This window comes from Emiliania huxleyi (assembly GCF_000372725.1).
Source record: "Emiliania huxleyi CCMP1516 unplaced genomic scaffold EMIHUscaffold_450, whole genome shotgun sequence".
Classification (NCBI taxonomy): Eukaryota; Haptophyta; order Isochrysidales; family Noelaerhabdaceae; genus Emiliania; species Emiliania huxleyi.
Window position 1 is genome coordinate 37988 of NW_005198610.1, and position 26690 is coordinate 64677.

Here is a 26690-nt window from a genome sequence, read left to right on the forward strand (position 1 = left end):
CTCTCCTCCCCTCCCCTCCTCCCCTGCCTGCTCTCCTCCCTCTCCTCCTCCCCTACTCACCTCCCTCCCCTCCGCTCCTCCTGCCTCCTCCTCCCTCTCCTCGTCCCTCCTCCTCCCCTCCTGGCTCTCCTCCTCCCTCTCCTCCCCTCCTGCCCTCTCCTCCTCCCTCTCCTCCCCTCCTGCCTCTCCTCCTCCCTCTCCTCCCTCCCCTGGAGGCCTCCTCCCCTGCTCCCCTCCTCCCCTCCTCCTCCCTCCTCCTGCCTCCTCCCTCTCCTCCTCCCTCCTCCTCCCGTCCTCCCTCTCCTCCTCCCTCTCCTCCCTCGCCTCCTCCCTCTCCTCCCCTCCTCCTCCCTCCATCCTACTCCTCCCTCTCCTCCTCCCTCCTCCTCCCCTCCTCCCTGCGCCTGGTCGAGCGGGATGTCTGCAAACAGCTCGTGCATGTCGAGGACGGAGTCGATGGCGACCCCCGCCATGCCGACGTCGCCGAGGACCCGCTCGTTGTCCGAGTCGTACCCGCGGTGCGTCGCCAGGTCGAACGCCACCGACAGCCCCTTTTGGCCGGCGGCGAGATTCGCCTGAGCCAAGCGCGGCGCTCCGTGGTGAGTGGAGAGTGGGCAAGTGCGTTTGGCCGGAGGGAGGCAAAGGGCGGGTCGCGGCGAGGCAGGAGGAGGCGCCGGCCAGCCCGGCGTGGCGGCGGCGAGAGCGGCGGAGGGGTCGGCGGCGAGCCACGGGCGGCGGCGGCGGCTGCCTTGTAGAAGGCATTCGACTCTGCGGCGGTCGAGAAGCCGGCGTACTGGCGGAGCGTCCACGGGCGGTGGGTGTACATGGTGGCGTACGGGCCACGCGTGTACGGGAACTCGCCCGGCACCGCCTGCTGCGCGAGGCTCTCCGCCGGCGGCAGGTCGGCGGAGGTGTAGAGCGGCTGCAGCGGAATGCCCTCGGCGGTGTCGCGCGTGAGGATGGCCGGGTCCTTGCCCTTGAGCTCTTTCTGCGCGGAAGCCAGCCACGAGGGCGGAAGCGTCGACGACGAGCGACGCAGGGTCCGAAGCGTGCGGCTGCTCCGGCCTGCGAGCATGGAGCGAGCGGCTGCTAAGCCACCAAGAGGAACGCGGACTAAACTTTGCGATTTCTTTTTCTTCCTGATGACTCTCGATCAGGTTCTCGAGGTGTTGTGCGAGGGAGTTTTGTTGTAAAATTCTCGAGGTGGATATCCTTTGGCCGCGTTGGGTAGCCAGATGACTGGCTCCTAGCAACTTCTTCGCGACAAGACCGACGGGTCGAGAACAACTTCTCGTCAAGGAAGCGCTCGTCAAGGCGCTCAAGAGCGCGATTGCGATTGGCAAGTAAAGGCGTGTGGGTGGGACAAAGGCACGCGGACCTGCGGGGTAGATAGAACCCAGATGACCAAAAATGGTAAGTTTGCGTGAACAGACTCTCTCCCTTCTCGACTGTCTGTGCTTGTTTGTTGCGTCTTGGGTCCCGGTTGTGTTTTTCTGTGAACAGACAGCCCTGGACCCCGTGTTGCGTGACTGTCTCTCTGTCTGCGATTTCGGGCCCGGGGTTGTGCGTTTATTTATGTGAACAGACAGCGTGAACAGTGGTCGCCAAGGTGCCACGGCTGACAGCATCGGTGAAGAAGCGTCTGGACGCCTTCGCGTCGAGCGCACAAGCCTGCGCGCTCTCATCTTTGACAAATATGCCGAATCATTTGACGACGACGTCAGCGGCTAAAGTTGCTGGTTTGTTATCTCTTACTAAGGGTAGAAGGTTGCTCCCGCCTCAGTGGGAGCAGGCGCACATCGCTTCTCCAGCCCCCCCCCCCCCCCCCTAGCATGTGGTGAAGCCTCTGGCGGGGGTCGGACCCCCCCCCCTCCCCCCCTAGCATGTGGTGTGCAGAGAAGCGCGCCCCCCTCCCTGGAAGCGATGTGCGCCTGCTCTGGGGATTTTGGCCGATCTCAGAGCTCAGTGATCGTCTAGAAATCCTAAATGGCCCGCAATCCGTATCTTTTGTGCCTAACTTGTAGAGCACCTTTAAAAACTAGTATGTCTATTGTCTTGGCGTGAAAAGTTTCTCGATGGGGGGGCGTGGTGAGCAAGCAGATTCTTCCCAGATTCTCCAGATTCCCCTCGAAAACCGCCCATTTTAATTCATAGCTGCCGCGGGTTGATTACTTTTCCCTTCTGAAGTTTTTTGGCGTTCCGGTGCCTACAAAAAATATTCCGTCAAATATCGAGCTGAGGACCACGGGCACGGCGCACGGGGTTTGCGGCGATCACAGTCCGAGCCTGGCTGTTCTTCACCTTACTACCTACCTACCTGATCACTGTCCTACCAGCGGGCACAGTGGGCCGCGGACACCCGTGAATGACCTTAAAGCGCGGCCAGCCTCGAGGGCGGAAGGGTCGATGTGCAGGGTTCGGAGCCAGTGTGTATAATACAGATTTCAAAGCGTCTGCGAAAGAAGAAATTGCGCTCTATTCCGCGACAGGCGGCGATCAGCTGGCCGCAGAACGCCTGCTGGTGAGTGAGTGTGCCCACTTGCGCACCATATACATGATTGACGACAACCCGTTCGCTTCCTTCGCGTTCGACGCTAATACCCAGCCTGCTGCTCCGAAGCGGCCGCGCGTCACGTCGAGCCCCAAGGCGTCGGCGCCGTCCGGCAGCAGCGCTGCGGCAAAGGCGAGTCCGGCCAAGCCGGCGCCATCTGCGAGTCCCGCGCCGCTGTCCGCGGCGGAGAAGTTGCGGGAGTACCGTCTAATCGCCAGCTTTCGCCAGGGCAAGCGCGCAAGCGTCGACGACTTTCATCGCTTTCTTCTCTCGCTCGGCACGGGCGAGGAGCCCGGCGTCGGCGACCCGCGGCACGGCATGTTCTGGGCGCTCGTCGCCAGTCTGCTTTCGGTGCAGTGCCGCGACCGCGTTGCGCTGGCGGCGACGCGCGCCATGCTCAGGCTGTGCACCGGCGAGGGCGCCGCGGGCGTTGCGGCTCTCGGCGAGGAGGAGCTGCTGCGGCTGGTGCACAGCTGCAACTTTTGCGCCTCCAAGGCGAGGTACGTCCGGGCGGCGGCCGAGCACGCGCAGCGGCACGGCGGGCGCGTCCCGCGCGAGTACGACGCGCTGGTCCAGCTTCCCGGCGTGGGTCCCAAGATTGCACACCTCATGCGCAGCGTGGCGTTTGGGGAGGCGGAGGCGGGGATCGTCGTGGACACGCACGTGTTTCGCGTGGCGACCCGGCTGGGCTGGGTGGACGGGGCCGCCGCGCGTGCGGGGCCAGAGGGCGTGCGCGTGCAGCTCGAGAGGTGGGTCCCGCGCGAGGAGCGCGTCGGCTTCACCCTCGCCGTGGTCGGCTTCGGCCAGCTCGCGCGCGGAGGCGGCGGCTGGGGCGGGGCGCTGGTGGAGCACGCAAGCAGCGGGGCGCGCGCGACGCGGCTGCCCGACAGCGATGCCGCTGAGGCCGAGTCTTGCGTGGCCTCAGAGGCGAACATAGAGCTCGCAAAGTCCATCGTGGCGCGGATGGACGCGTCAGGTTAGCGGTAGCAAGGGGTGACACCACCTCCGAGCGTCGCACTTTTGGGCACTCATACGTGCTACTGTATTCAATGGGTTGCGAGAAAGTTGTTCACAAAGCGGCGCGACTGCCCGACTGGTTCGCGACTTTTTATCACCGTTCACCGATCTTCAAGTGAGCCTCCCCAGGGGACCATCGGTCTTCCTCTTCGGTGCCTGCAGAGCGAGGCACCGATTCGCGATTGGAAAAGCACAGTGCGCTGTGTGCCCCAACCCCCAACACAATCGGGTGTTCCTGCGCGGCCCCTTTCCATTCCTAAGGGGGGGCTAGGGCCTAGGCCACGAGAACGCGGCGCGGACTAAACTTCGCGATTTTTTAATTTTATTTTCCAGATCACTGGCTCCTAGCAACTTCTTCGCGACAAGACCGACGGGTCGAGAACAACTTCTCGTCAAGGGACAAGGCGCTCGTCAAGGCGCTCAAGAGCGCGATTGGCAAGTAAAGGCGTGTGGGTGGGACAAAGGCACGCGGACCTGCGGGGTAGAACCCAGATGACCAAAAAATGGTAAGTTTGCGTGAACAGACTCTCTCCCTTCTCGACTGTCTGTGCTTGTGCGTCTTGGGTCCCGGTTGTGTTTTTCTGTGAACAGACAGCCCTGGACCCCGTGTTGCGTGACTGTCTCTCTGCGATTTCGGGCCCGGGGTTGTGCGATTTCGGCCCGGGGTTGTCTTTCTTGCGTTTATGTGAACAGACAGCGTGAACAGTGCTCAGTCAGTGGTCGCCATGGTGCCACGGCTGACAGGCGGAAGAGAGACCTCCTTATCAGCTGGTGGGCCGCCATGTGGGCCTCCGGGCCTGCTGCGGCGGCGCGGCCGGTTGAGGCCGGGCTCGGCCCGGCCCGCGACGGCTGGCCGCCGACGAGCGCGCTCGCGCTGCTCGTCAAGATGGCGGCGGGTGGCGATTGCGGCGACAAAAGTTCAGGCGTACAGCGCTCAGGCGCCTGTCGTCTTTCGTCTTTATTTGTCGCATTTCGCACACGCGCGCGCCGCGCGACCCGCGTCGCTCCGCGAGGGCACGGCATGAGCCTTCCGCGATTCGATCCCGCAGCCAAAAGCTGCTCGCTCGAACCGCGGCCGACTCCGCCATCGCGGCCGCAGCTGTTGAGCTCTCCAGAAAACTGGTGCCTCATATGCTGCCTCCCTGCGGATGCTGCCGGCGAGCCTGGCGGTCCGCTGTACTACAAGGATGTGCTGACTCGATTCTACCTCGAATTCTTCTACCCCCACGACTCGGAACGCGAATGTGACAGGACCATCGGGTCCTTCAGCCACCAAAGCGGGATCACCCGAGAGCAGCTGAGCCTGCCTCTGGCCTCGCCTCCCTCTCCTTCAGGCATTCGTGGCATCCTATGGGTCGTCCAGAGTATCGACCTCTGGCGAGTCAGCCAGTCACTTGATGACACCATGAAGTACAGCGATCGCCATCTCGCTGGCCTCTCCGCAAGGCCTCCCGACCGCGTCGAACTCACGGCGCGGGCTCTCTCGGCTACGGGACCGGCCCCAGCTTCGGCTGAGGGCTGACAAGCTGCCGAGCCCAAATCACTGTGAGAGTCGTGATTTCTTGTTGGTTTTCTAAAATCTCTCTCGGTCGACTTCTTCCAGCATCGGTGAAGAAGCGTCTGACGCCTTCTTGACCGCGGCCGCTGCTCGGCTCGGCGTCGAGCGCACAAGCCTGCGCGCTCTCTCATCTTTGACAAATATGCCGAGCAAGGGCATGTGGGCTGGGGGCATTTCCGCCCACGTTCTTGCGATACGTACGTGATTTCACGGTCGTGAAAGCAATCGTGAAAGCAAGGTTGCGAAGCTCTGCACAGAGGTGTGGGGGAACTCGCCGAGCCGGGCGAGGAAGACGCGCGGCCCGAGCAGCATAGACTGGTTCCACAAAAGATTTAGCCCTCCCGCCACGTCATGGGGCCATTCGAAGTGCCGCGGCCGGCTAGCTCGTGACGGACCGAGTCCGAGGGTTGCAGCCGTGAGGCTCGGGCCCTGGGTGCAGTCTGAGGACCCACGCCTGTCGCTCGGGCGCGGAGGCGAGCCACGAGCGCATTCGGTACCCAGGTCACCCATCTTTCCACGCCCTCATTCGAGCGCCATCGCGGACACAACACTGCCTCACGCCCTTACTCTATTGCGGCTAGGCTACTCAAGGGAGGGCGCCTGGGTCTAAATTTAGTGCGGTGTGAAGTGTTTATCTACTGCATCTTTAGCGCACTTTAGCGCAAATTTAGCGCGAATTTAGCGCAACTTTAGTGCAAATTTAGCGCAAATTTAGCGCAAATTTAGTGCGACTTTACATCCAGATTTAGCGAGGTTTAGTGCGTCTTTAGTCCAGCCGCGCAGTAGGATCCAGCCGCAGCCCCTCGCTGGGCCTCCCTCCCCCTGTCCCCCTGCAGTCCCCTGCCCACTCGCAAAAGTTCCCCGTCCCGTCCCCAACCGAACGAAGAAAACCCGGTGTATTTGCCATTGCACTTAGGAGGAGGTGCATGCCTGGGGCTGGATCCAACATGCTACGAGTACACGCGTATGTAAAGCTGCTTGCGGTGACTACATGGATCATGGCCATTTGGCCGTTTCTGTCATCGTGGTCTGGATCCTTCATCCTTTGGTTCAACATTGGTTTTGAAATTCCAACACCGACCCTCACCTCTACTCTATTACAGCTGGTGGTCACGGGCACAGCATGGGTTGTGCGGTCGGAGGTGGTGCTTGCGGTGGCGCATTCAACTGTGCTGGTCCTCCTCTCGGGAATCGGTGCTGTGCCTGTGGGGCTAGGGCTCTCTAGCCCGTAACCCGATACCGATCATCCGGCCCGCTGGATGCGCTTCTCAGCTCACCGGCCCTGGATGTGAGGTTGCCGACTGCACTCCAAGTGCTCCAAGTGCTGTGCTCAGTCGGGAGATCTTGCTCTGGAGGGCGGCATATCTAGCCTCACTGGGAGCCTGCCTTTGGGTCATGAGGGCAGGGGCCAGGCATCTCCTGTGGTGCATTCTTGGCAGCCAAGGAGCAAAGCACGCGGCCCTGGCTAGCTGTGGTGTGGCCGGGAAGCCGTGCTAAAGGTGCGTGCCCGCACTAAAGATGCAGGACCCACACTAAATGTACTGCAGCTGCCCGCACCTAAAGTGAACTAAATGTGGCGCTAAATTGGAGATAAAACACACTAAATATGTGCTAAATATGTGCTAAATTTGCACTAAATTTGCACTAAATTTGCGTTAAAGTCGCACTATATACGCACTCGAACACGCACTAAATAGCGCACTAAACTATCACTAAAGTTCATTCACACGCACTAAATTTAGACCCAGGCGCCCTCGCTCAAGCAAGACCTGGTGGCATCCCGTTTGGCCAGCTCAACAACAACTTCGCGCAGGTATCGCGCCAGGCCCTACCACCGCTCGCCGCCTTGCCGGCACGCTCGCGCTCTCCACAGATCCAATGCGCGCGAATACTCCGACCGGCGCGCACAGCCACTCCGCCGCCGCCGCTCACGCGACCGCAACGCCGCGCCGCGACGTGCGCACCGCACGCAGCGACGCTTACCCGTCGGCCGTGGCACGCCGGCTCACGCATATCGCATTGCTCACACTGTGCCGCAGGCGTTTGGCTCCCATGCGCCATGGCGCTCGGCGACGGGCGCATGCTGGGCGGCGAGGAGGCGGCGAGCTGCATGGAATACGGCGTGGTGTCGGCGTCGACCATGGCGTACCACGCCGCAAGCCACACGCTGTGCGTCGCTTCAAGACCTCGGAGGCTGTCTGAAACGGCTAGCCCAGCCATAATCACGCAGAATCTTTTTACTGATACACGCAGGGTGAAACACGCACGCAGACACGCAGAGGCACGCCGTGCGGAGTCGAGTCTCGGCTCTTTGTCAGTTCGTACTTAAGTACAACTACCTTCTCCATTCTATGTCGCCCCAGCACGCTGACGTTGTGTCCCGCGGGTGCTGACACCTCTCTGCGAGGAAGCGATACTCTCCCAGCGTGCCAACGTGGCAAGTTGAATGCTGGACACATCGCGCCTGCTACGGCACTGCCGCGTACACCGATCGGCACCGCCCTCGAAATAGGAGAGCCTAAGGAGAGCCAAACGCTTGCGGCACAATGGCCCACCTTGTGATTTTTGGGTCAAAATCGTCCCGATTTCATAATGTTCGTTCGTACGTGCATCCGCGGCGCCCAGCGCGGTGCCAGCGGCTCCCATACCTCTAAGAGGCCACCCACCTCCGTATAGACCCTTATATCCGCGGTTTACGCCGAATAGAGGCAGCTGCAAGAGGGCCCGGACGGGCACTGCGGCACACACTGCTCGCTGCTCGGCCATGCGGTAGCGTCTGGTGATGCCGCCCCTGCGCGGGCGGGGGCGTCTCCCTCGGCAGCAACTGCGCCGCGCAGCGCAGGTTCGAGGGTCGCGGTGGGTGGGTGCACTGGAAGACGTAGCGGTCGAGAAAGCGCTCAGCGACCGCTACGTCTCGAGGATGGAGCCGTCGCGCGGACCCGACCGGCCGACCGGCAGTAGCAGCAGGCGCCGGAGGGCGCGGGAGGCAGCGGCGACACCTCGGGCCAGAAGCGCGAGCCCTAGGCTGGTGAGGGGGCCCGCTCATGCGTAAACGGCTCTGGGACTTAGCTAAATCGCGCATCGAAATCGGGACGATTTTGCCAGGGCACCGTCACAAGGTGAATGCGTGAGCCAGCGAGACGGCCGACGGGTAAGCGTCGCTGCGTGCGGTGCGCACGTCGCGGCGCGGCGTTGCGGTCGCGTGAGCGGCGGGCGCGGGCGTTGGTCTGCGTGCGTGAGTTCGCGCGGCTGTGTGTCTCTCCGGAGAGCGGAGCGCGAGCGTGCCGGCGAGGCGGCGAGCGGTGGTAGGGCCTGGCGCGATACCTGCGCGAAGTTGTTGTTGAGCTGGCCAAACGGGATGCCACCAGGTCTTGCTTGAGTAGCCTAGCCGCAATAGAGTAAGGGCGTGAGGCAGTGTTGTGTCCGCGATGGCGCTCGAATGAGGGCGTGGAAAGATGGGTGACCTGGGTACCGAATGCGCTCGTGGCTCGCCTCCGCGCCCGAGCGACAGGCGTGGGTCCTCAGACTGCACCCAGGGCCCGAGCCTCACGGCTGCAACCCTCGGACTCGGTCCGTCACGAGCTAGCCGGCCGCGGCACTTCGAATGGCCCCATGACGTGGCCGGAGGGCTAAATCAATGTGGAACCAGTCTATGCGGATTTGTACTCGCTCAGCGCGGGTGTGCCCACCAAACCGACAAATCACCGAGCGATTGCTCATGACCAAGCTGCTGCTCGTCACCTTCCTCGCCACGGCGTCGGCCCTCAAGGTGGCCGGCGGCCCCGTTGTGCCCCAGCCCGCCGTCAAGCCGTCCTCGATGTCGACCGCCCTCCAGCTGCGCGGCGGCGGCATGGTCGACCAAGGCGTGTGGCTCAAGGCGGCTTCGGCCTTCTTCGGCTTGTACGGCGTCGGCTTCCTGCTCGCCCCAGAGATGACCATCACCCAGAACTTTGTCGTCACGCCCGACAAGTACCACTCCTTCTTCGCACGCAACATTGGGCTGTGCATCCTGTACACGGTGTATCTGCTCAACTACAAGATGGACGTTGCGGCAGCTGTGCCCGCGCTGGTCGCGTACATGGCCATCTGCGCTGTCGTCGGCCCGGTGTATGCCGAGCTCAAGCTGGAGACCACGCCGGCGCACAAGGCCGCCCTGCTCATGGTTCCGTTTATCGTGACCGGGCTGCTTGCGCTTTAAGCCCGGTCATACTCTCGCACGTGTGCACAACGCTCTGGTGAGTCAAGTGGAGCGCTGGCGACACAGTGTGCGGACCTCTCTCGAGCTGGCTCCTCATCCTCTGTGACTGTGTACGTTGAGTATGAGAAAATCAGTAGTTTGCACAGCTAACACATCTCAGACGGATCGCGAACGTGGTCAGAAGTGTCTCGTATAATGCGCCTCGTGCCGACGCGCCGCGCGCTCACGCCGGCATCAGCGTGCCCCGCTCGCGCATCTCGCGCAGGAGCTCGCGCTGCGCGCCCGCGCCGGTCACGGCGTGGGCGGCGGCGATGCCCGACCCCGCGACGGCCGGGACGCCGATGCCCGGCCAGCACGAGTCGCCGCACGTCAGGAGTCCGTCCACGGCCGTGCGCGCGCCGGGGAAGGCGGAGTCCGCTGCGGAGAGCTCGGGGCCGTAGGTGCCGCGGTGGCGGCGCAGGAAGCGCTCGTGCGTGAGCGGCGAGCCGACCAGCTCCACATCGACCCGCGCCCGCACGTCGGGGATGAAGCGCTCGATGGCGGCGTACAGCGGCGCCGCCCGCTCCGCCTTGAGCCGCCCGTACTAATTAGTGAATTAATTATGCGCCTAGTGAATTAACTAGTTGACTAATTCGTGCCTTGAGCCGCTCGTACTCCGCCGATCCGCGCGTGAGGCCCTCCCAGACCTCGTACGGCTCGGTGGCGGGCAAGTAGGCGTGGATGACGGCGCGGCCCTCGGGCGCGAGGGAGGGGTCGAGCAGCGACGGCACCGAGACGAAGGCGGCCGACTGCGGCTGCGTCAGCTTCTCCCACTCTGGCACCTACTCCCGCACGCGCGCGCACTCGTGAGGAGGGCCGCTCCCCTTGCCCTGCGCCGCCCGCTCTGCCGCCCGGGCGCCACGATGTGGTGGATTGAGGACAGCGCCTAGGAAGGTTCCAGGAAAGGTCCCAGGAGAGGTCTAGGAAGAGCCACGATGTGGTGGATTGAGGACAGCGCCTAGGAAGGTTCCAGGAAAGGTCCCAGGAGAGGTCTAGGAAGAGCCGCGATGTGGTGGACTGAGGACAGCGCCTGCTCGCTCAGCCCATCGGAGCGGATGCCGAGGTGCAGGTGCACAAAGGACGGCGTCGGAGGCGTGCTCGCGTCGAGCGGGGCGCTGCCGGTGGCGCGCACCGCAGCGCGCGCTGCCGGAGGCAGGAGCGCCGCTGTCTGCCAGACGGGGGCGTTCGAGATGACTGCGCGCCGCGCGTGCACGACGCGGCCGCCGACGAGCCGCACGCCCGTGCAGCGGCCGTCCGCCTCGTCCACGAGGATCTGCTCGACGGCGCTGCGCAGCCGCAGCTCGCCCCCGTGCTTGCGCAGGCCGCGCACGAGCGCCTCCACGACCGCGCCCGATCCGCCGAGGGGGTAGTCCATCCTCGCGCCGTCGGCGTGCAGCTCGGCGAGCATGTAGACCATGGCCGCGGCGACGGTGCCGTCCGACGGCAGCCCCGAGAAGGCAAAGGCGAGGAAGTCGAACCAGTTGCGCAGCCACGGGTCCGTCACGCCCGCAGCCTCGAGCACCGCCGACCACGGGCCAGAGAGCAGGTACGCGCGCAAGCCGATGCGCGGGTCAGCCATCGCGCCTAATTCATTACCGAATTCGTTCATTCGTTAACCAATCAAGCCGATGCGCGGGTCAGCCATCGCGCCCATGTAGGGTCCCGCAGTCAGCACCGCGCCCACGTCCGCCCGCAGCGCGATCGGCGGCACGGCGAGCACGGCGCGCTGCAGCGGCTCGATGAACTCGAGCAGCCGGTCCCACTGACCGACCGTCCTCTCGCCGTCGCCCAGCCGCGCCATCGTCCGCCGCCACTCGCCCATGTCGCCCGCGGCGGCGTAGAAGCCGGCCGGCGCCTCGGGTGTATACATGTTCCAGCCGCCGTACTGCACCCACTCCGGCGACTCGCCGACCGCGTCGAGCACCTGCCGCAGCGGGTTGGTCGACGGCGCAGCGCACCCGCTCCACAGCGACGGCCCGCTGTCGAAGGTGTACCCGCCGCGCTCGAAGGCGTGCGCGCAGCCGCCCGCGATGCAGTGCGCCTCGCAGACCAGCACCTTGTGGCCGTACCTTGCGCTCAGCGCGCCCGCGCTCAGCCCGCCCAGCCCGCTCCCAACCACAACCACGTCGTACTCCTCCGCCGCCTCCGCCGCCTCCTCCGCCGCCGCCGCCTCCTCCGCCTCCTCCGCCGCCTCCGCCACCTCCGCCGCCGCCGCCTCCGCCGCCGCCGCCGCCGCCTCGCTGCCGGCGAGCGACATCCTCGGCGAGCCGCGTGGCGGCGGGCGGGCGGCCATCTGGACGCTCGCGCGCGCCGCCGCCGCCGCCGCGCCTCCCGCTGGCGACGGCGGCGCGGGCGGGCGCGTGGGGAGCGCAGGGCGGAGGGCGAGGTAGGCGCAGAGGCCGTAGAAGGGCACACACCTTGCGGCGGTGCGCAGCGCGCCGGCCTGCTCTGGCTCGACGCCGCGGCGGCGGAGGTCGTCGTCCACGAGCCAGCCCTGGAAGCAGGCGAAGAGGCCGAGATCGACCACGAAGCTCGAGCCGAGCCGGTCCTGCGAGAGGAGCTCGCCGAGCGAGGCGAGCCGCGCGGGGAGGTCTCCGAACTCTGGCCTTCCCGCCACGCCCCAGCCGAGGGCGAGGGTGCCCACCGAGGCGAGGAGCGGACCGAGGAGCCGCGACTCGCCCACCGCCGCCGCCGGCTCGTCGAACTCGTCCGCGTAGACGACCTCGCCGCCCTCGGGCGAGCGGGTGGCGAGGTACGGCAGGAAGAACGCGTTGGTCAGCAGCTGCATCCAGAGCACGGTCGGGAGCATCGAGCCCGAGGGGCGGCCCTTGCGGCCGTCGACCAGGAAGCCGCCAAAGGCCGCCGCCCAGGCGAGCAGGAGGTTGAAGATGGCCTCGAGGCCGGGGTGCACGGTCGGCGCGAAGGGGAGGCCGAGCAGCGGCGAGAGGAGCCAAAAGTTGAGCGACAGGTCGCGCACCTCGACCCAGGTGGCGGCGTCGAGCTGGGTGGCGTCCGGGCCGGGGAGGATGCCATTCGAGAAGAAGACGATGCTGCAGTAGAGGCCCCACGCGACGAGCGGCACGCCCCGCACCGGCTCCTTGATGACCTTGGAGGCGAGGCTGAGCAGCGCGAGACCCGCCGAGCCGGGCTTGAGCGGCGCTGGCTCCGGCACGTCGAAGCCGGAGACGAGTAGGCCGGCAGTGTCGGTCTTGTACATGGAGCAGCCGCGAGTGAAGGGCAGCGGCTGGCCGTCGTTCTCGACGTGCCACTGCACGCCGCAGGTGGCGCCTGCGTCGGCAACCTCGTCTATGCAGAACTGAAAGGTTGGCGGCAGCGCGTCGGCGACGCGGTTGAGGTGCGCCTCGAGTGCCTCCTTGCCGCTGAAGGCGTCTGCGTACTGCGTGTCGTCGTACTCGCACTCGTCGGCGAACTGAGCGACGGCCGCCGTCATGTCACGCTCGTTCCAGGCGGCAAAATAGCGGCGAATGGCCGCCGCCGCCGGTCCCTCGGCAGGAGGAGCGGTCATGCGCAGCGAGAACGCGCTCGAGCGCAGCGATGGGCTGCGGATTGGACCCACGTCGGGGCGGCGGAGGGCCACGGTGGCTGAGCCGACGAGCAACATCGCAAACAGAGCAGGTGCAAGCGCCCCCCCAGTTTCTGAGGGTGCCGACAGCCGAGCGCCGAAGACGCGAGGAGGCGGGTTGTGACAATCTATATGGCCGCGGGGTGCTTTTCTCTCTCTGCCAGACAGAGCGGAGGAGGGTCCAGATCGATCTGTCTGCCAGATGTCGATATGCATGCTTTTCGAATATATCAGCGCCGACCGCCCCGTGCTCTCGTATCGACTTACATTCCCTGCGTGTACCATGCCAGACTCGCACCGATTGTCGTTCGCTTGCTTTGGCACCAGGGTCGTTTGCTATCGTCTTATCATTTCGGGTTTCATCTTCCCCATCGCAGTAACTCCACAGGGCTATGCTGAACACAAGAACGTTCCTGCATTTAAGACAGGCGGTTTAAACGCAACACAACCCGTGCGGTTTGGCGCAAAGACATCGGCGCTTGGCTGCGCACACGTGCGGCCGTGAATCAACTTGTTGGCGGCCTTGGAAAGCTTGACGAAATCGTCGACACGGCCTCCGGTGAATTTGACTCCACCTTCAGCACAAAAGAAATCTGCACACGCGCTCGTGTGCCTGGGCCCAACACCGCAGTCAGACGCATTGAACAACTCGGGGGATCGCGCAGTTGGGGCACGGGCGGGCATTGGCAGGAGGGCTGGCTTGGAGCCACTCTTTGTGCAAATCAATGACAGGAAAGAATCCACGTACTCCAAGACCAAGAAGCCATAGGTCCTGAAGTTTGCATCATCAGACCAAGTAGAAATTTTCGTCGGGAGAGCGATGTGTCACGTAATAAATAAATAAATGAAACGGACACACCAAACAAGGGGTGGGAGAAGGACAGGGTCCCCACCTGCACGAGCAGGATCGCTTGTAAGGACGATCAGGGACACAGGGGAACGGGAGCGGGGAGCGCATCGCGACACGGAGGGGGGGCTGGGCAGGGTTCACCCACACACGACAGGGTCCCAGGGATTCATTCCCCTCTCGTATAGGACAAAGTTGCACCCGGCGGCACGGGGGCAGGCGCGGGCCTCCTACTGGTTGCGCTCTCCTAGTTCTCCTGCTACTGACAAAAGGGACAGCGAATGTTGTTGTCCGCCTTGCGTTTGTTTCATAAACATCGAAGGCTACCTGGTGCAATAGCTCTCAAACGATGGCGGGGCGACCGCAATGGCGCGATGAGCTTCGAAGGCGCGATGAACCACGATGGCCCCCTCAGCGAGGTCACGACGAGCCATGGCGCGATGAGCGTTGGCGAGGCGAACCATGGCTGCATCACGGCTATGACGACAGTTGCTGCAGAGGCGAGCGCGAGCGTGACTGGTACGATCGGCGCGATGACCGGTCCCACGATTTCAGGCGCGACTGCCAGCCTCAGCCCAGCGATCGCTGGATGGCACCGCCGATCCTCAATGAACGAAGACGCGACGAGCGGCAGAGCCGCGATGCACGAATGCGCAATGAGCGCCCCTCTGCTAGCGGCTGTGCTGCCGGTGGTCAGGCGTTGGCGGGGGTCGGGCAGAGCTCTGCTGCCAGTGGTCAGCTCAATGCTAAACAGCTCAACAGCAAGATCTCCCATGCCAGCGGCACCGACGAGCTGCTCTCGCTCTTTGCTCGCCACAGCACGAGCCTGAACCACATCCACGCTGCGAACCTGTGGAACAAGCTGGGCAAACAGCGCATCGAGCGGCGGCACGAGGAGCAGCTTGAGCGGCTGGTGCAGCGCACGCTCGACCTCGTCTCATCATGCGAAGCACGCAACCTGGCTAATATCGCTCACGGAGTGGCGAGGTGCGACCTGCAAGTGAGGGTGGTGCGCTCGCTGTACGAGGCGGTGGCGGAGGCGGCGGTGCGCGGCGGGCTGGCTGGCTTCAACCCTCAGAACCTGGCCAACACGGTGTGGGCGTACGCGACGGCTGGCGTGGCAGCAGGCGCGCTGTATGCGGCAGTGGCGGAGGCGGCGGTGCGCGGCGGGCTGGCTGGCTTCAAGCCTCAGAACTTGGCCAACACGGTGTGGGCGTATGCGACGGCGGGCGTGGCAGCAGACGCGCTGTACGCGGCGGTGGCGGAGGCGGCGGTGCGCGGCGGGCTGGCTGGCTTCAACCCTCAGGAGCTGTCCAACACGGTGTGGGCGTACGCGACGGCGGGCGTGGCAGCAGACGCGCTGTACACAGCAGTGGCGGAGGCGGCGGTGCGCGGCAGGCTGGCTGGCTTCAATTCTCAGGACCTGGCCAACACGGTGTGGGCGTACGCGACGGCGGGCGTGGCTGCGTGCTCGCAGGCAAGCGCTGAACTTAGCCCCGGGAAGGAGACGGGCTCAAAGTTAGACTGGTGATCGGAGCTCACGAACTGAGACGACACGAGGAGGCTATAGAGGCGGCCAGTTCCGGGTCTCTTGCAGCCCAGGCGTCCAGCCCCCCGGCCCGCGGTCTGCTAAAAGTGTAAACCTGGATAAAATTTGCACGATCTCATGGCACATGGGTCAAAAACCTACAAGCGCCATCGCCACTTGCCGCGCACGCCCTCCTCTCTAACTCAGCCCCGTGCGCAAGTTGCGACGCACGCCACTTGTATCGACGACAACGGCTGCCGGCGCCGCCGGCGCACCGCCGCAGGCGAAGTCAAGAAGAAAATTTTGAGCCAACGCTAATGATCACGGCCGACTTAGCCCGCGTAAGAGGCTCCCGCCAATCTTAGACCGCGTAAGCACCCTCTCCAGCGTGACGCGTCACACTTAGACCCCTCAGAACTTTTAGCCTACTACCCAACCAACCAGTAGCGCAATTTTGTGGCTTCCGCGCACCTGAGAGGGCGACACGGGGTCACGAGGAACTTGCAAATCGTGGCCGAGGCGGCGACGGGAGCGGTGCAGAGGTGGATCCAGCTCGAGGCTACGGCGAACAGGTTCCCCGGGCCCCTTTGAGGCCAACCAGGGCGGGCTGCCCATGAAGGCCATCAGAAGGGACCAAGCGGAGTCCGGTCTGAGCTATAGACGGGCGCCCAGCGCACCGCACACAACCGACGATGCTCGCCGCGCTGAACCGCGACTTGATTCTGGAAATTTGCGATACGCACATTCGCGCGCGCAATCGTCAGCGTACTAGGCGTGCGCAGCAAAGTTTACGATATGCGCAAGAGCGAGCTCAGCGCGAGCTCGAGTGGGAGGCACAGCGAACGGGGCATCCAGCCGGCACAGCGCCGCCTGTCCAGCAGCCACAAGAGAAATGGTACGAGATTATGCCAGCCGACGACATGAGCTTGATCCGAAACGTGGTGCGGTTCTCGGGATCGTGCAGGCGCCTCAAGGGGGATATCGCTGTCCTGGTGGCAGCACTCAAAACCGAGGCCGTCGGAGTGCTCTGCCTTGCCCTGCACTTGCAGTCGGAGCAAGAGCTCCGTGCGTGTGCGGCCTTGGGCGCCGACCGACCGTTCGGCGCCCACCGACGTGTACTGCCCGGTACGGCCGTTGTGCCCGGCCTCGGTGGCCTTGATGCGCGACTGGTTCGCATCCTCGCTTGCGTGCTAACATCCACTCCCAGCGCCAATGCCTCGAGCCTTCACCTGGATGACTGCGGCCTCGGGTGGGCTGACTTGGTGGTGCTTGCTGAGGCGCTTCGCCGTGGAGCAGCGCCCAGCCTACGCTCTGTGTCGCTGAGTAACGTGCGTGCGTGCGATGGCGTGGTCGCGCTCTGCTATGCTTTCAAGCACTGGCCCACACAGCTTGGCCTGCGTGAGCTTTACCTGTCCAATTCTGGCCTCGACCGCCGACGCGTGAAGGCGCTCTGCCGCCTCTTTACATCCGGGCGCGTGACGGGACTCGTCCGTCTGGACGTGCAGCACAACGCGCTCTCGGATCGCGTGTGCGCCGAGCTGGTGGGCAGTCTCTCTCGCGCAACCAGCGCGAGCGATGCTCCGCTCGAACTGAATCTCGATTACAACGGCGCCGGCAAGCAGACTCTCGAGGCGCTGGCAGCTGCATTCGCAGGACAACAAACAAACTAGGGCTGCGCCTCGGCAAGCTGGATGTCGTACACAACGGCATCGTGACAAAGAGAGGCCTCTGTAGCAAACTGCAAGCCCTCGCTGCAAGCCACGCCTTCGAGATCCCTCGCTTGACGTACGGTGGGTACCCGCGCCTTGAGGCCTACTCCATGTCTGGGGAAGGACTCGGGATCCGTTGGCAAGACCCGGGCGAGGAGGAAGAGGAGGGCGAGGAGGGCAGGGGCGGGGAGCTTAGGGGACCCCTGGGGTTCTGAGGGCCGGATTTTTTAAGACCTTTTAAGAGTTAAGAGACCGTTTGAGAAAATCGGCCGTGCCGGCATGCGTCGCTGGGGGTTCCGCGCCGGGTTTTCTCCAATACTGCCGTTATTAGGCACAAACCCGCCTCTGAAGACACATCTCTGTAAGTCTGGTGCACTGGCAGAAGCCATACCTCGAGGTACTCGCATAGGGGACGCGTGCTATAGCTGACTGTAGCCAGCTTCCCGGCCTCCGGCGTCTACCGGGAGCCTCCCGGACCATCGACCTCGGGAGCTCTCCCGCACCGTTTAAGCGTTTAAGACCGTTTAAGGATTCGGCGGCCCAGCAGCTCTTAAAACTTGCCATGGCAAGTTTTAAGCCGTTTAAGCCGCAGGCGCCCCAGGGCCCACACCCTTTTAAGCCTAGGGGTCCCCTCATGCGGGGAGGGCAGTTCGTAGGGCAGCAGCAAGAGGAGGCGGGGGACTGATCGCGGCAGGCGCCGGTGGCGCGTATCGGTAGGTTATTCGAAAAGAGCCTTTTTTGGCGAGCGCGCGCATTTAATCATTAATGGCCGCAAGAAAACGAATGGCTGGACATGGACCAAACAAGGTGAGAGCTGAGAGCAGGGAGGCCGACAGCCCCGATAACATCGAGATGCGCGCGCGCGCGCGAGAGAGAGAGAGAGAGAGAGAGAGAGAGAGAGAGAGAGAGAGAGAGAGAGATGAAAAAAGAAAATTGGACACACGTCCGTCCCCGCACAAACAACAATGGGGGGCACGGTCGCGGGGGTGGCACCGCGGCCCAGCTGTCGCTGGCCTGCGCTGATTTCTCCAGCCCTGCTCGGCTTTGCCCTTCTCGTCTTCTACACCAACGTGGGCCAGCCTCCGCACGCCGAGTCTGAGCAGGACACCGAGAAGCAATGCCGTTGCGCGCCGATGGTGTTTCAACGTGGTGGCCAAGATATCACCGCTACCTGTGCAAATCCAGACAACGATCCGGACGGCGACTGGTGCTTCGTGGAGGACGAGACGTGTCAGGGAGCTCCGTGGGGCTACTGTGCTGCGCCGGCCCTCGCGGATGCACTCGACGGCCAGACGCACCGCAGCTGCGTCGTCATCGAGGGCGACCCGAAGCCATTTTGCTGAGCGGTTCAGCTGCTGCCGGGCTTCAGGGTGGTGCTCAAGTGAAAGAGAATCGACGCGATATGTGCAAAGCATACAAGAAGGGGAGAAAGAAGAGGAGAGACGCCAGTGATCATGACGAAGCAGAGACTAGCGCAGACGAGAGCAGGGTAGACCCGGGGACGGGGTAGTCGGAGGAGACGGCATCGGCCGCCGGAGGGAACGTTGGGAAGAGGCACGAGGAGGGCGGCGACCTCAACCGACTATGGAGGACCAGTCGCCAGACGACGCAGGGCAGATGACGGGGGAGAGTTGGGGCAGACGCGCACAGGGCGAGACGAGGGAAGAAGCAGGACTTTGCGGAGATCAGCAGGAGGATGTACGAAGAGATTAGGAGCAGCAGAGGGACCCGAGGGACCATGTGGAAGACGGCTACTCGAGTAGTGCTAGTCCCCCATCGTGACATCGTGAGGACGACCCCACCCCGGCTAGTCGCCGACCACACCCACAAAGAACCCGGGACAAAGATCGCACGGGCGGGGACCTGTTCCTTTTTACCCATAAATAAAACGGACACGCCAAACGAGGGGTGGGGAGTTGGGCTGCCTTTTCTTTTATTGATTTGAGAGGGCGACGGCGCCTCGCACTCCGCAGTCATCATGCCGCAGTCCATCGTATCGGGCGCGCGCAACGCGGGAGGAGCCGTAGTCGCCGGCGTGGGCGTGGGCGTGGCGGGGCTAGTCGCGGCGCCCATAGCGGGCGTCAAAAGCAAAAACCCCGTGCTGGGCGGCGTTGGCGGCCTCGTCGCGGGCGTGGGGATTTTGGGCATCTCCGTGTCGGGTGGCGTGGGCGTTGGCACGTACCAGCTCCTGGTGGGCGCGGCGAAGACGCCCGGCACAGTCGCCGCCATCATCACCGATGACGACCTGCACGGTAAGACGACCATCGACCTGGCGGCCGTCGAGGTGGAGGCGCAGGAGGAGTACCGGAAGAGCCGCAAGCTCGTGGAGGACGAGGCGGAGTCGCCTGAGTACACGCCGACGGCGACGCCCAAGGAGCGCGGCCTGTACGAGGCCCTCGGCGTCGAGCCCGACGCCAGCGCCGCCAAGATCAAGAAGGCGTACTACAAGCTGGCGATGAAGGAGCACCCCGACAAGGGAGGCGACAAGGAGAAGTTCCACGCCATCGGCGACGCGTACCAGGTGCTGTCGGACGTGCCGAAGCGCAAAAAGTACGCCGCGCGCACACGCGGAGCGCCCCCCACTCGCACCCATGCCCCGTCTCATGATTCCGTCTCCTCGTCGCTCGCAGATACGACGAGCTCGGGCTGGCGGGGCTCAACGACGCGCCGCTGGCGGACCCGGTGGTCGTGTTCGCGATGATGTTTGGGGAGCGGAAGTTTGGGCACCTCGTGGGCGATCTGGCGGTGGTCACGCAGCAGCGACTGCAGGACGAAGGGCTCACGAAGGAGGCCACGGCCGAGAAGCTCAAGGCTGCGCAGGACGCGCGGGAAAACCGCCTCGCGAAGCTGCTGGCCACGCGCCTGGATGAGTGGGTGAGTGGGGACAAGGAGAAGTTTGTGTGCGAGGCGCTGGTGGAGGTCGCCGAGCTCCACGAGCTGCACATGGGTCCGCAGATGCTCGCCAGCATCGGTGCGCGAGCGCAACTCCTGTACCTACACGACCCTCACAGCGCGCGCACGCACCGTACCCACACGCATGTCGCCATCCCTCACAGCGCGCGCGCACTCCACCGCAGGCATCGAGTACGAACTCTCGGCGGACCGCGCCCTCGGCGTGAAGGGGCACGACTGGTTTGGCCACGCGGCGTTGAGCCACCAGTTCGCCTCCGCCTCCAAGGCGCTGCGCGCGTCGCAGCAGATGGCAAAGGACGCCGCCGAGTTCGACAAGCTCGACGACGAGCAGAAGGCGGCGCAGCAGGCGCAGTTCGCCGCGCAGATGCAGAACTCGCTCTACAACTTGATGGCCATTGACATCGAGTCGACGGTCGCGTCCGCCGTCGCCAAATGCTGCGCCGACACGTCCGTCTCAAAAGACGTCCGCCGCGAGCGCGCCAAGGGCTTGCTCAAGCTGGGCAAGATCTTCCGCGGCGTGCTCCCGCCGGCGGCGGAGGCGGCGCCGGCGGCGGCCGCGGCGCCGGCGGCGGCCGCGCCCGTGTCGTGAGCCGGTGGAGCGTGCAGCGCAGCCTTCCGCTCGGACGAGCCACGCAAAGAAGCAGGCAGCCTGCCAGGTGCCGGATTGGGAGCAGCCGGCGTGGTGCCAGAGGGCCACGCGGCCGCTCTCGTACACGTCGAGCTCGCTGGTGTCGCGCCCGCGCCAGAGCGGGGCTCACGCTCGGTCAGTACGACGCGGGACGCGCGCATCCGCATCGAGACCTCTCATACTAGAGCATCATCGGCCATGGCCGCAGGGAGCGCGGGGGAGGGCGCTGGGAGAGCAACACGGAGCTCCGTTGGACGTTTTCAAGATTTTTAGCGTGTCAGAGTGTGAATTCAGTGGAACTAGCCAACTAGCAACTTCCCCACTCAAAAGCAACAGCAAAATAAATAGTGGGACAGAGTGCGACGTCCCTGCGTCGCTCCTGTCATGCAATGGGTCGCGCCCCGACTTGCGGCGCGGCTTGACCTGTACATAGGCTTATCCGCACCCTTTGGCGGTGATGCCGGCGACGGCCTTGCCCAGGAAGGTGTCGACGAAGGCCTTGATCTTATCGGCGACGCCACGGAAGCGCGGGTCGGCGTTGCAGTGCGCCAGCCACGCCGCCAGCTTTGGACGGCCCTCGGTGACGGACCCCACGAGCGAAGCGGCGGCCTGGTCCTGCATCATGGCGACGGTCGGGTAGAGGACGACGTCGGCGAAGGAGATCGCGTCGCCGACACAGTAGGGCCCCGCGGGCCGCAGCAGCGACTCGACAAGATCGAGCTGCTTGAGGAGGTCCTTGAGGCGAGCGGCCCGCTCCGGGCCCGGCATCGCAGCCTTGTAGAAGACGGCCTGCGGCGGAGAGAGGCGCTGCCTCACCCCGGCACTGCCTCGCGCGCAGACGGGTGCGGCGGAGGCGCGGGGCGGCGGCGCTCTGCGGGTGGGAGAGTTGCGGCGTGGTGCCTGGTTCGAGAAGAACTGCGGCTGGGAGCAGTTTGTGCCAGAGATGTACATATCGTGCACGCGGACGAGGAGGGCGCTCAGCGCGCGAGCCTCGACCGTCGGGCCGCGGCAGTCGTTCTCGAGCAGCGGAGCGTACTTGTCGGCGACGTACGACAGGATGACGTCCGACTCGAACAGGCGCAGCCTGCACGCAGAGCGCGACGGTGTGAGAAGATGGTGGCGGCGGCGGTCCCCGCTCGTGAATCGCCGCGCGACCCTCCGGCGGTGAGGGCCACGGGACACAGCTTTTGTGGCGAGACCTGCGGCGGGCGGTGAGCATCAGCATGAGCCGTGCAACCGGCTAGCTGTCGCGCTGCTCCGTCGCCTTTGCAAACTCGTCGCCGCCAAAGCCGCCGTAATCGGCGGGCGTCTTCCAGTCGATCACCTTGCCACGAGGGGTGCCCGGCGGCGTGGAGCAGATGGGCGAGGCCCGGGCTTGGTGTGCCGTGGTGAGACGTGGGTGGCGGTGATGCAAACCTCGCCGAGCTTTGGGTTGAGGGCGGCAAACAGCATGAGCCTGCCTGGGTTGTTGGTCGATATAATAACCACGGTGTCCTTCTTGCTGGCCGCAGGCGGCGGCTGCACGTCGCAGGACTGGCGCTCGGCGGGACGTCCCTGACGGCCATTGCCGAAAACCTCGACGTCTCGTGTACCATGTCCGATCGCAGCCTTCGAGGCGAGGCCCGCCATGTCGTCGAGCGCTCCGGGAAGGTCGAACTCGATGTCGCGGGACGAGTGGCGAGCGCGGGACATGTCGCTGCTGGGGTGTGTGGTCGCAGCAGATCTCTGGCGCGGCCTGGGGCCCGAGGTGTCGGCAGTTCTCGAGGTCCTCGAGGTGTGTTGGAGAGTGTGAACTCAAACCTACTTCCTGACCGTAGCCTGACCGTCCTTGTGTAACCGTGTCTCATGTTTGGTTTGTCCTGCCGCGCACATTGTCATCGACTTGTATCCGACTTGGTGGTTGTGGTGATGTAGCGATGGTGTGGGTCTCTAGTGACCTATACAGCTCCTCCGTGTTCCGTCTCCTGACATGGTACCGACCGGTGAGTGCACGGAGTGAGCAGTGCGGCACTGAGGCCGACATGAGAGCTGGTGCGACACACAAGCGAGATGTGTTGCCGCACAGCATTTCCGGCTTACGCTCGAGGATGGATGGGCGTCAATGAGCTCGTATGGAGAGCCATGGATCTCAACGCAGTAACTTTGGTCGTTGCGCTTTTTCCACATCTCTCGAGTGAGCCTCACGCCGAAGTAATCGATGCGCGTTCCCTTCTTCATTGGCAGCTTCGCGAACAACCCGGTACCGCGAGCTCCGTCTTCACCTGAGGGCCCGTGAAAAACTGCTGACCAGGTGCAGCTCCACCTTCCGTTTGCGCACACCAGCTTAGGCTTCAAGTGCTTCGGAGCGAAGCGTTTCGACTTCTTCTTGACGCGATTGACCATCGGATTCAGCGCGACAGGCGGCCACAGGTCGTGCGGGGTCGGCGCTTTTACCGCGAAGCTCGCTTGTCGCCAAGTGCTGACTACGCGCGGCAAGGAACGCAGCCCGCGAGGTCCCGCGCGATGGCGCGCTCGCTCGGTCCTGGAGGTAGAACCCCGGTATTGCGCGGACACCCCGGTATTGCGAAACACGTGGCCTGCGGCCGTAATGACCGCGGATCCCCGCCCGCGCCCCCTGGAACTGTTAGAACAGGGGTCGGGGGAAAGAATTCGACCTCGTAATCCGGTATTTATGGCTCTTATACGAGAGAGAGAGAGAGAGAGAGAGAGAGAGAGAGAGAGAGAGAGAGAGAGAGAGAGAGAGAGAGAGAGAGAGAGAGAGAGAGAGAGAGAGAGAGAGAGAGAGAGGGACTGCTGACAGGGTTTGCGATGAGGAGGCACTTGGAGCCACACGAAGGGTTTCAGGATTACTACTGTGAGTACCTGCGATAAAGTAGTAGCCTCTCACGAGTTGGGGCCCCTACCCCAATCGTTGACAAAAAATTAAAGGGCCGAGGCCGCGCCGACGATTGCGCATGTCGCGGGACGAACGCTTGTGCTACGCAGCGCAGAGCGGGAACGCGGCACAAGTCAAGCGCATTCTTAAGGAGTGGCCGAGCGGCGAGAGGATCAATCCCAGGAATGAGAACCTTGCAGGACCAGTCTTTCTCGCCGTTCAGGGATGCAAGACGCCGACCGCCAAGGCTCTCCTCAATGACGGTCGTGTGGACTACACAGCACCCTGCGGAATTGAGAAGGTGACTCCCTTGAACATGGCATGCCAGATGGAAGAATTCGAGGTAGCCGGTATGATGCTGGACAAAGGGGCAGACCCGAGCTACATTGAGCCGGGGAACAATCTGACTGCTCTCTTTTGGTGTTGCCAGAACTCGCACAATCAAAACGCTGCCGACGTGGTCAAACAACTGTTGGAACGCGGGGCCGATAAAGTTGTCAACATGGCGGCGAAAAACGATGAGATCTCCACGACGGAAGACGAGGGGTGGACGCCGCTCCACATGGCGTGCTGGACAGGGAATGCTTCGTGCGTCCGTCATCTGCTCAATTACGGGGCCCAAAAAGACGTGTTGACGGCAAAGGGTCAGACGCCGTTAGACGTGGCGAACGAACGGGGCCACGAAGGCTGCGCGAAGCTTCTCGGCGGCGACAAAAAGCCGAAACCGAATGCCAAGGAGGCGCCGCAGCCTGCTGTGCAAGCTGCCGCCAAAACTACCTCGCCCTCGCCCGCTGCCGCGTCACACGCGGGGTCGTCGTCTGCTCCGCCGAAGGCGAAGAAGCGCCCCGCCGACAATCTGGAGGCAGCGCCGAAGCCCGCCAAGGTGGCGAAGCAAGCGGGCAAGGCCAAGGCCCCGCAGCCTGCTGCGCAGAAGGCGGCTCCCGCGCCGTCGCCGACCAAGAAGGCGCTCGTCGTCGGCGTCGCGTACCCCGGGAAGAACAGGTTGAAAAACCCGGTCAATGATGCGGTCGACATGGCAGCAGCGCTCAAACGCATGGGCTTCACGGTTACCTCGCTCACCCACAGGGTCACCATCGACAAGCTCAAGGACGGCGTCCACAGCTTCCACGACTCGCTTGAGCAAGGCGACACCGCTCTCTTCTTCTTCGCTGGCCATGGCTGCGAGTGGTCGGGCCGTAACTGGCTCCTTCCGTCGTCAGTCCCAAAGGAGGATCGGAACCTCGAGCACATGGCTCAACGTGTCGACGCAGTTCTTGACGGCATGCAGCAGAAAAAGCCGTTTCTTAGCGTGCTGCTGCTCGATTGCTGCCGTGATATCCGCGAGATGAGCCGCTCTGCCACTCGGAGCGGTGCTCATGTGGGCCTCATGGAGATGAAAGCGCCGAAAGGGTCCATCATCGGGTTCGCGTGCGCGCCCGATAAGACGGCCGACGACGGCACCGGCCGAAACGGCGTGTGGACGTCGCACCTTCTCAAGCACATCGAGGAGCCGAAGCTTGACGTGCGCGACTTGCTCGTTCGAGTCGCGAAAGGTGTCGAGAAAGACACCAAGGACACGCAGTCCCCGTGGAATACCGACAGCCTCCGCCTGGAGACCACAGAGAACGCCAGCCTCTACTGATGGAACAACAAGTCAGCCATGAGGGCCCGCCCCGGGGCGGGCGGTATGGCTGCAGCAGCGAGCTTCCAGCCATCCCTAGTCAGGATGGCTGCCCTCTGTGTATCGCAGCCATCGGGCTGGAGGCTATGGCTGCACTGTAGCTAGCTCAGCCATCCCTAGGTAAGATGGTTGTGCAGGAACGTTCACAGCCATACTGCTGTCACGTTCCGAGGTTAGCCGATTCTAACTTAGCGCGTCGTGCAATTTCGTCACATCCTCATCAGGCGCTGCCACCGACTCAAGTGGATGGTGGAGCTATTTTCCTGGAAAACCATCGAGAGGGGCTCGCTGCGAGGAAGGAAGGGCTGTGTGAGAAGCCGATCCCCGTAGTCCGCCCCACTCCTCTCCCCATCGGGCCGCATATGGCTTATGGGCGGCCGGCCCGGCCGCGCCTCGCAGATTCGTCCTTCTCGCGCGCGCCTGGGTTTCACTTTCAGGCGCGCGGGGCATCCCCCGGGTCGCTCGACCTGTGGCTGTGCGATCCGAAGAGTGGCCGCTTATGCGCGAGGGAAAGAGCGGGCGGCCCCTCGCGCGCCTCTCTGTCCCCGGCCCTCGCTCCGAGCTCCACCCGAGGGGCGGGGAAAGCGAAGGGAATTGAGCGAATTTTGCGGCATGCGGGGTCCCCACCACACACACGCACGCGCACCGGCACGGGCAGCGGCCTTGCAGCGCTCGCTGTCGCGCAACGTGCAGACGTGCATCGCTAGAAGTAAGACTAAGCCACGCTTACAGGTACACGCACCCGGTCTCGGCCAAACCCACACCGGGGCACCGCCACGTCGCGCCCATTATCATCTCCCATATCTCACACCCAGACCCTTCCCCCACCTGCACGCCGTCCACTTTCCCGCCACGTTACATGCATAGACACCGATCCGACCCAGCTCGACCCGCACCAGCCTCTCCCCCTCTCTCCTCCTCGCACGACTTCATCCGATGGCCTCATCGTAGCCGTCCTAAACCGCGATTCAGTTGCCACGAGAAAGGCCCTCAGGCAGTCGGATACTCCCACTGCGTCACGTTCAGCGTCGGGTTGCAGTAGTAGGTGACGCCGCTCTTCGGGTCGACCTGTGGCGGGGCCAAGGACCTCAGTCTATGCCTCGGCGCATCGGCCGCACACACTAGGAGCGAACCCCAGACTGCCACCCCGGAGGCAGCGCCGCGCCGCCACTCGGTGCAGGCCGAGGAGGGGCCGCTGGCTGCGCCGCCGGCTGCGCCGCTGGCTGCGCCGCTGGCTGCGCCGCTGGCTGCGCCGCTGGCTGCGCCGCCGCTGGCTGAGCCGCCGCTGGCTGAGCCGCCGCTGGCTGTGCCGCCACTGGCCGTGCCGCCGGTTGGGCTGGTGCGGAGCGCGCCGGCGCAACAGAGGCAGGGGCGGGCGTAGAGGCAGGGGTGGAGGGCATGGCAGCGGGTGTGGCAACCGCTGGCGGGGCCGGGGCTGGCGGCGTCGGGGCCACAAGCGCCGGCGGGGCCACAAGCGATGCCGGCGGAGGCTCCCACCGGCTCGTGTTTGTCGCAGCGTGGTAGTAGTACGTGCGGCCGTGCGGGTCGCGGCCAGATACCCAG

General features: G+C 64.2%; 8 protein-coding genes across 8 annotated transcripts in view; 4 read left to right on the plus strand and 4 right to left on the minus strand.

The window, feature by feature from the left end:
* EMIHUDRAFT_445439 (hypothetical protein) overlaps positions 1–1094 on the minus strand; it is a 4389-nt gene extending 3295 nt beyond the window's left edge. Inside the window, exons 1-2 of the mRNA XM_005768593.1 lie at positions 749–1094; positions 172–575 (exon numbers count right to left, since the gene is read on the minus strand). Coding sequence (XP_005768650.1) covers positions 172–575; positions 749–1075 — 731 coding nt within the window. The 5' untranslated portion in view covers positions 1076–1094. The remainder of the gene's footprint in view (positions 1–171; positions 576–748) is intronic.
* A 1460-nt stretch (positions 1095–2554) lies between these two features.
* Positions 2555–4011, plus strand: EMIHUDRAFT_245184 (endonuclease III; the record flags this gene model as incomplete). Its single annotated transcript, XM_005768594.1, has 2 exons — positions 2555–3527; positions 3935–4011. 2 exons carry the CDS (start codon positions 2555–2557, stop codon positions 4009–4011), a joined length of 1050 nt encoding a protein of 349 aa, XP_005768651.1.
* Positions 4012–8844: 4833 nt separating this feature from the next.
* Positions 8845–9467, plus strand: EMIHUDRAFT_459183 (hypothetical protein; the record flags this gene model as incomplete). Its single annotated transcript, XM_005768595.1, has 1 exon — positions 8845–9467. A coding segment is annotated over one exon (521 nt), but the record flags the coding sequence as incomplete, so codon positions are not given.
* An 80-nt stretch (positions 9468–9547) lies between these two features.
* EMIHUDRAFT_76074 (hypothetical protein) lies at positions 9548–11620 on the minus strand (the record flags this gene model as incomplete). The annotated part of the gene is made up of 4 exons (XM_005768596.1): positions 9548–9886; positions 9945–10145; positions 10382–10947; positions 10981–11620. The coding sequence occupies 4 exons, from the start codon at positions 11618–11620 to the stop codon at positions 9548–9550; spliced, it is 1746 nt and encodes a 581-aa protein (XP_005768653.1).
* Positions 11621–13336: 1716 nt separating this feature from the next.
* Positions 13337–15492, minus strand: EMIHUDRAFT_245191 (hypothetical protein; the record flags this gene model as incomplete). Its single annotated transcript, XM_005768597.1, has 3 exons — positions 13337–13559; positions 14156–14729; positions 15480–15492. The coding sequence occupies 3 exons, from the start codon at positions 15490–15492 to the stop codon at positions 13337–13339; spliced, it is 810 nt and encodes a 269-aa protein (XP_005768654.1).
* Positions 15493–18982: 3490 nt separating this feature from the next.
* Positions 18983–20876, plus strand: EMIHUDRAFT_425024 (hypothetical protein). The gene is made up of 3 exons (XM_005768598.1): positions 18983–19580; positions 19661–20001; positions 20108–20876. The coding sequence occupies exons 1-3, from the start codon at positions 19009–19011 to the stop codon at positions 20530–20532; spliced, it is 1338 nt and encodes a 445-aa protein (XP_005768655.1). The 5' UTR covers positions 18983–19008; the 3' UTR covers positions 20533–20876.
* A 1385-nt stretch (positions 20877–22261) lies between these two features.
* Positions 22262–25088, plus strand: EMIHUDRAFT_119073 (hypothetical protein; the record flags this gene model as incomplete). Its single annotated transcript, XM_005768599.1, has 3 exons — positions 22262–22345; positions 22862–23026; positions 24279–25088. 3 exons carry the CDS (start codon positions 22262–22264, stop codon positions 25086–25088), a joined length of 1059 nt encoding a protein of 352 aa, XP_005768656.1.
* Positions 25089–26117: 1029 nt separating this feature from the next.
* On the minus strand, positions 26118–26690 carry EMIHUDRAFT_459187 (hypothetical protein; the record flags this gene model as incomplete). The annotated part of the gene is made up of 2 exons (XM_005768600.1): positions 26118–26195; positions 26261–26690. Coding segments are annotated over 2 exons (507 nt in total), but the record flags the coding sequence as incomplete, so codon positions are not given.

Excerpts from the sequence above, each read along its gene's own strand:
- EMIHUDRAFT_425024 (XM_005768598.1), top strand. The coding sequence starts at position 19,009 with ATGCCGCAGTCCATCGTATCGGGCGCGCGCAACGCGGGAGGAGCCGTA. Across the intron at positions 19,581-19,660 it reads GACGTGCCGAAGCGCAAAAA|ATACGACGAGCTCGGGCTGG; the intron begins GTACGCCGCGCG and ends CGTCGCTCGCAG. Across the intron at positions 20,002-20,107 it reads GCAGATGCTCGCCAGCATCG|GCATCGAGTACGAACTCTCG; the intron begins GTGCGCGAGCGC and ends ACTCCACCGCAG.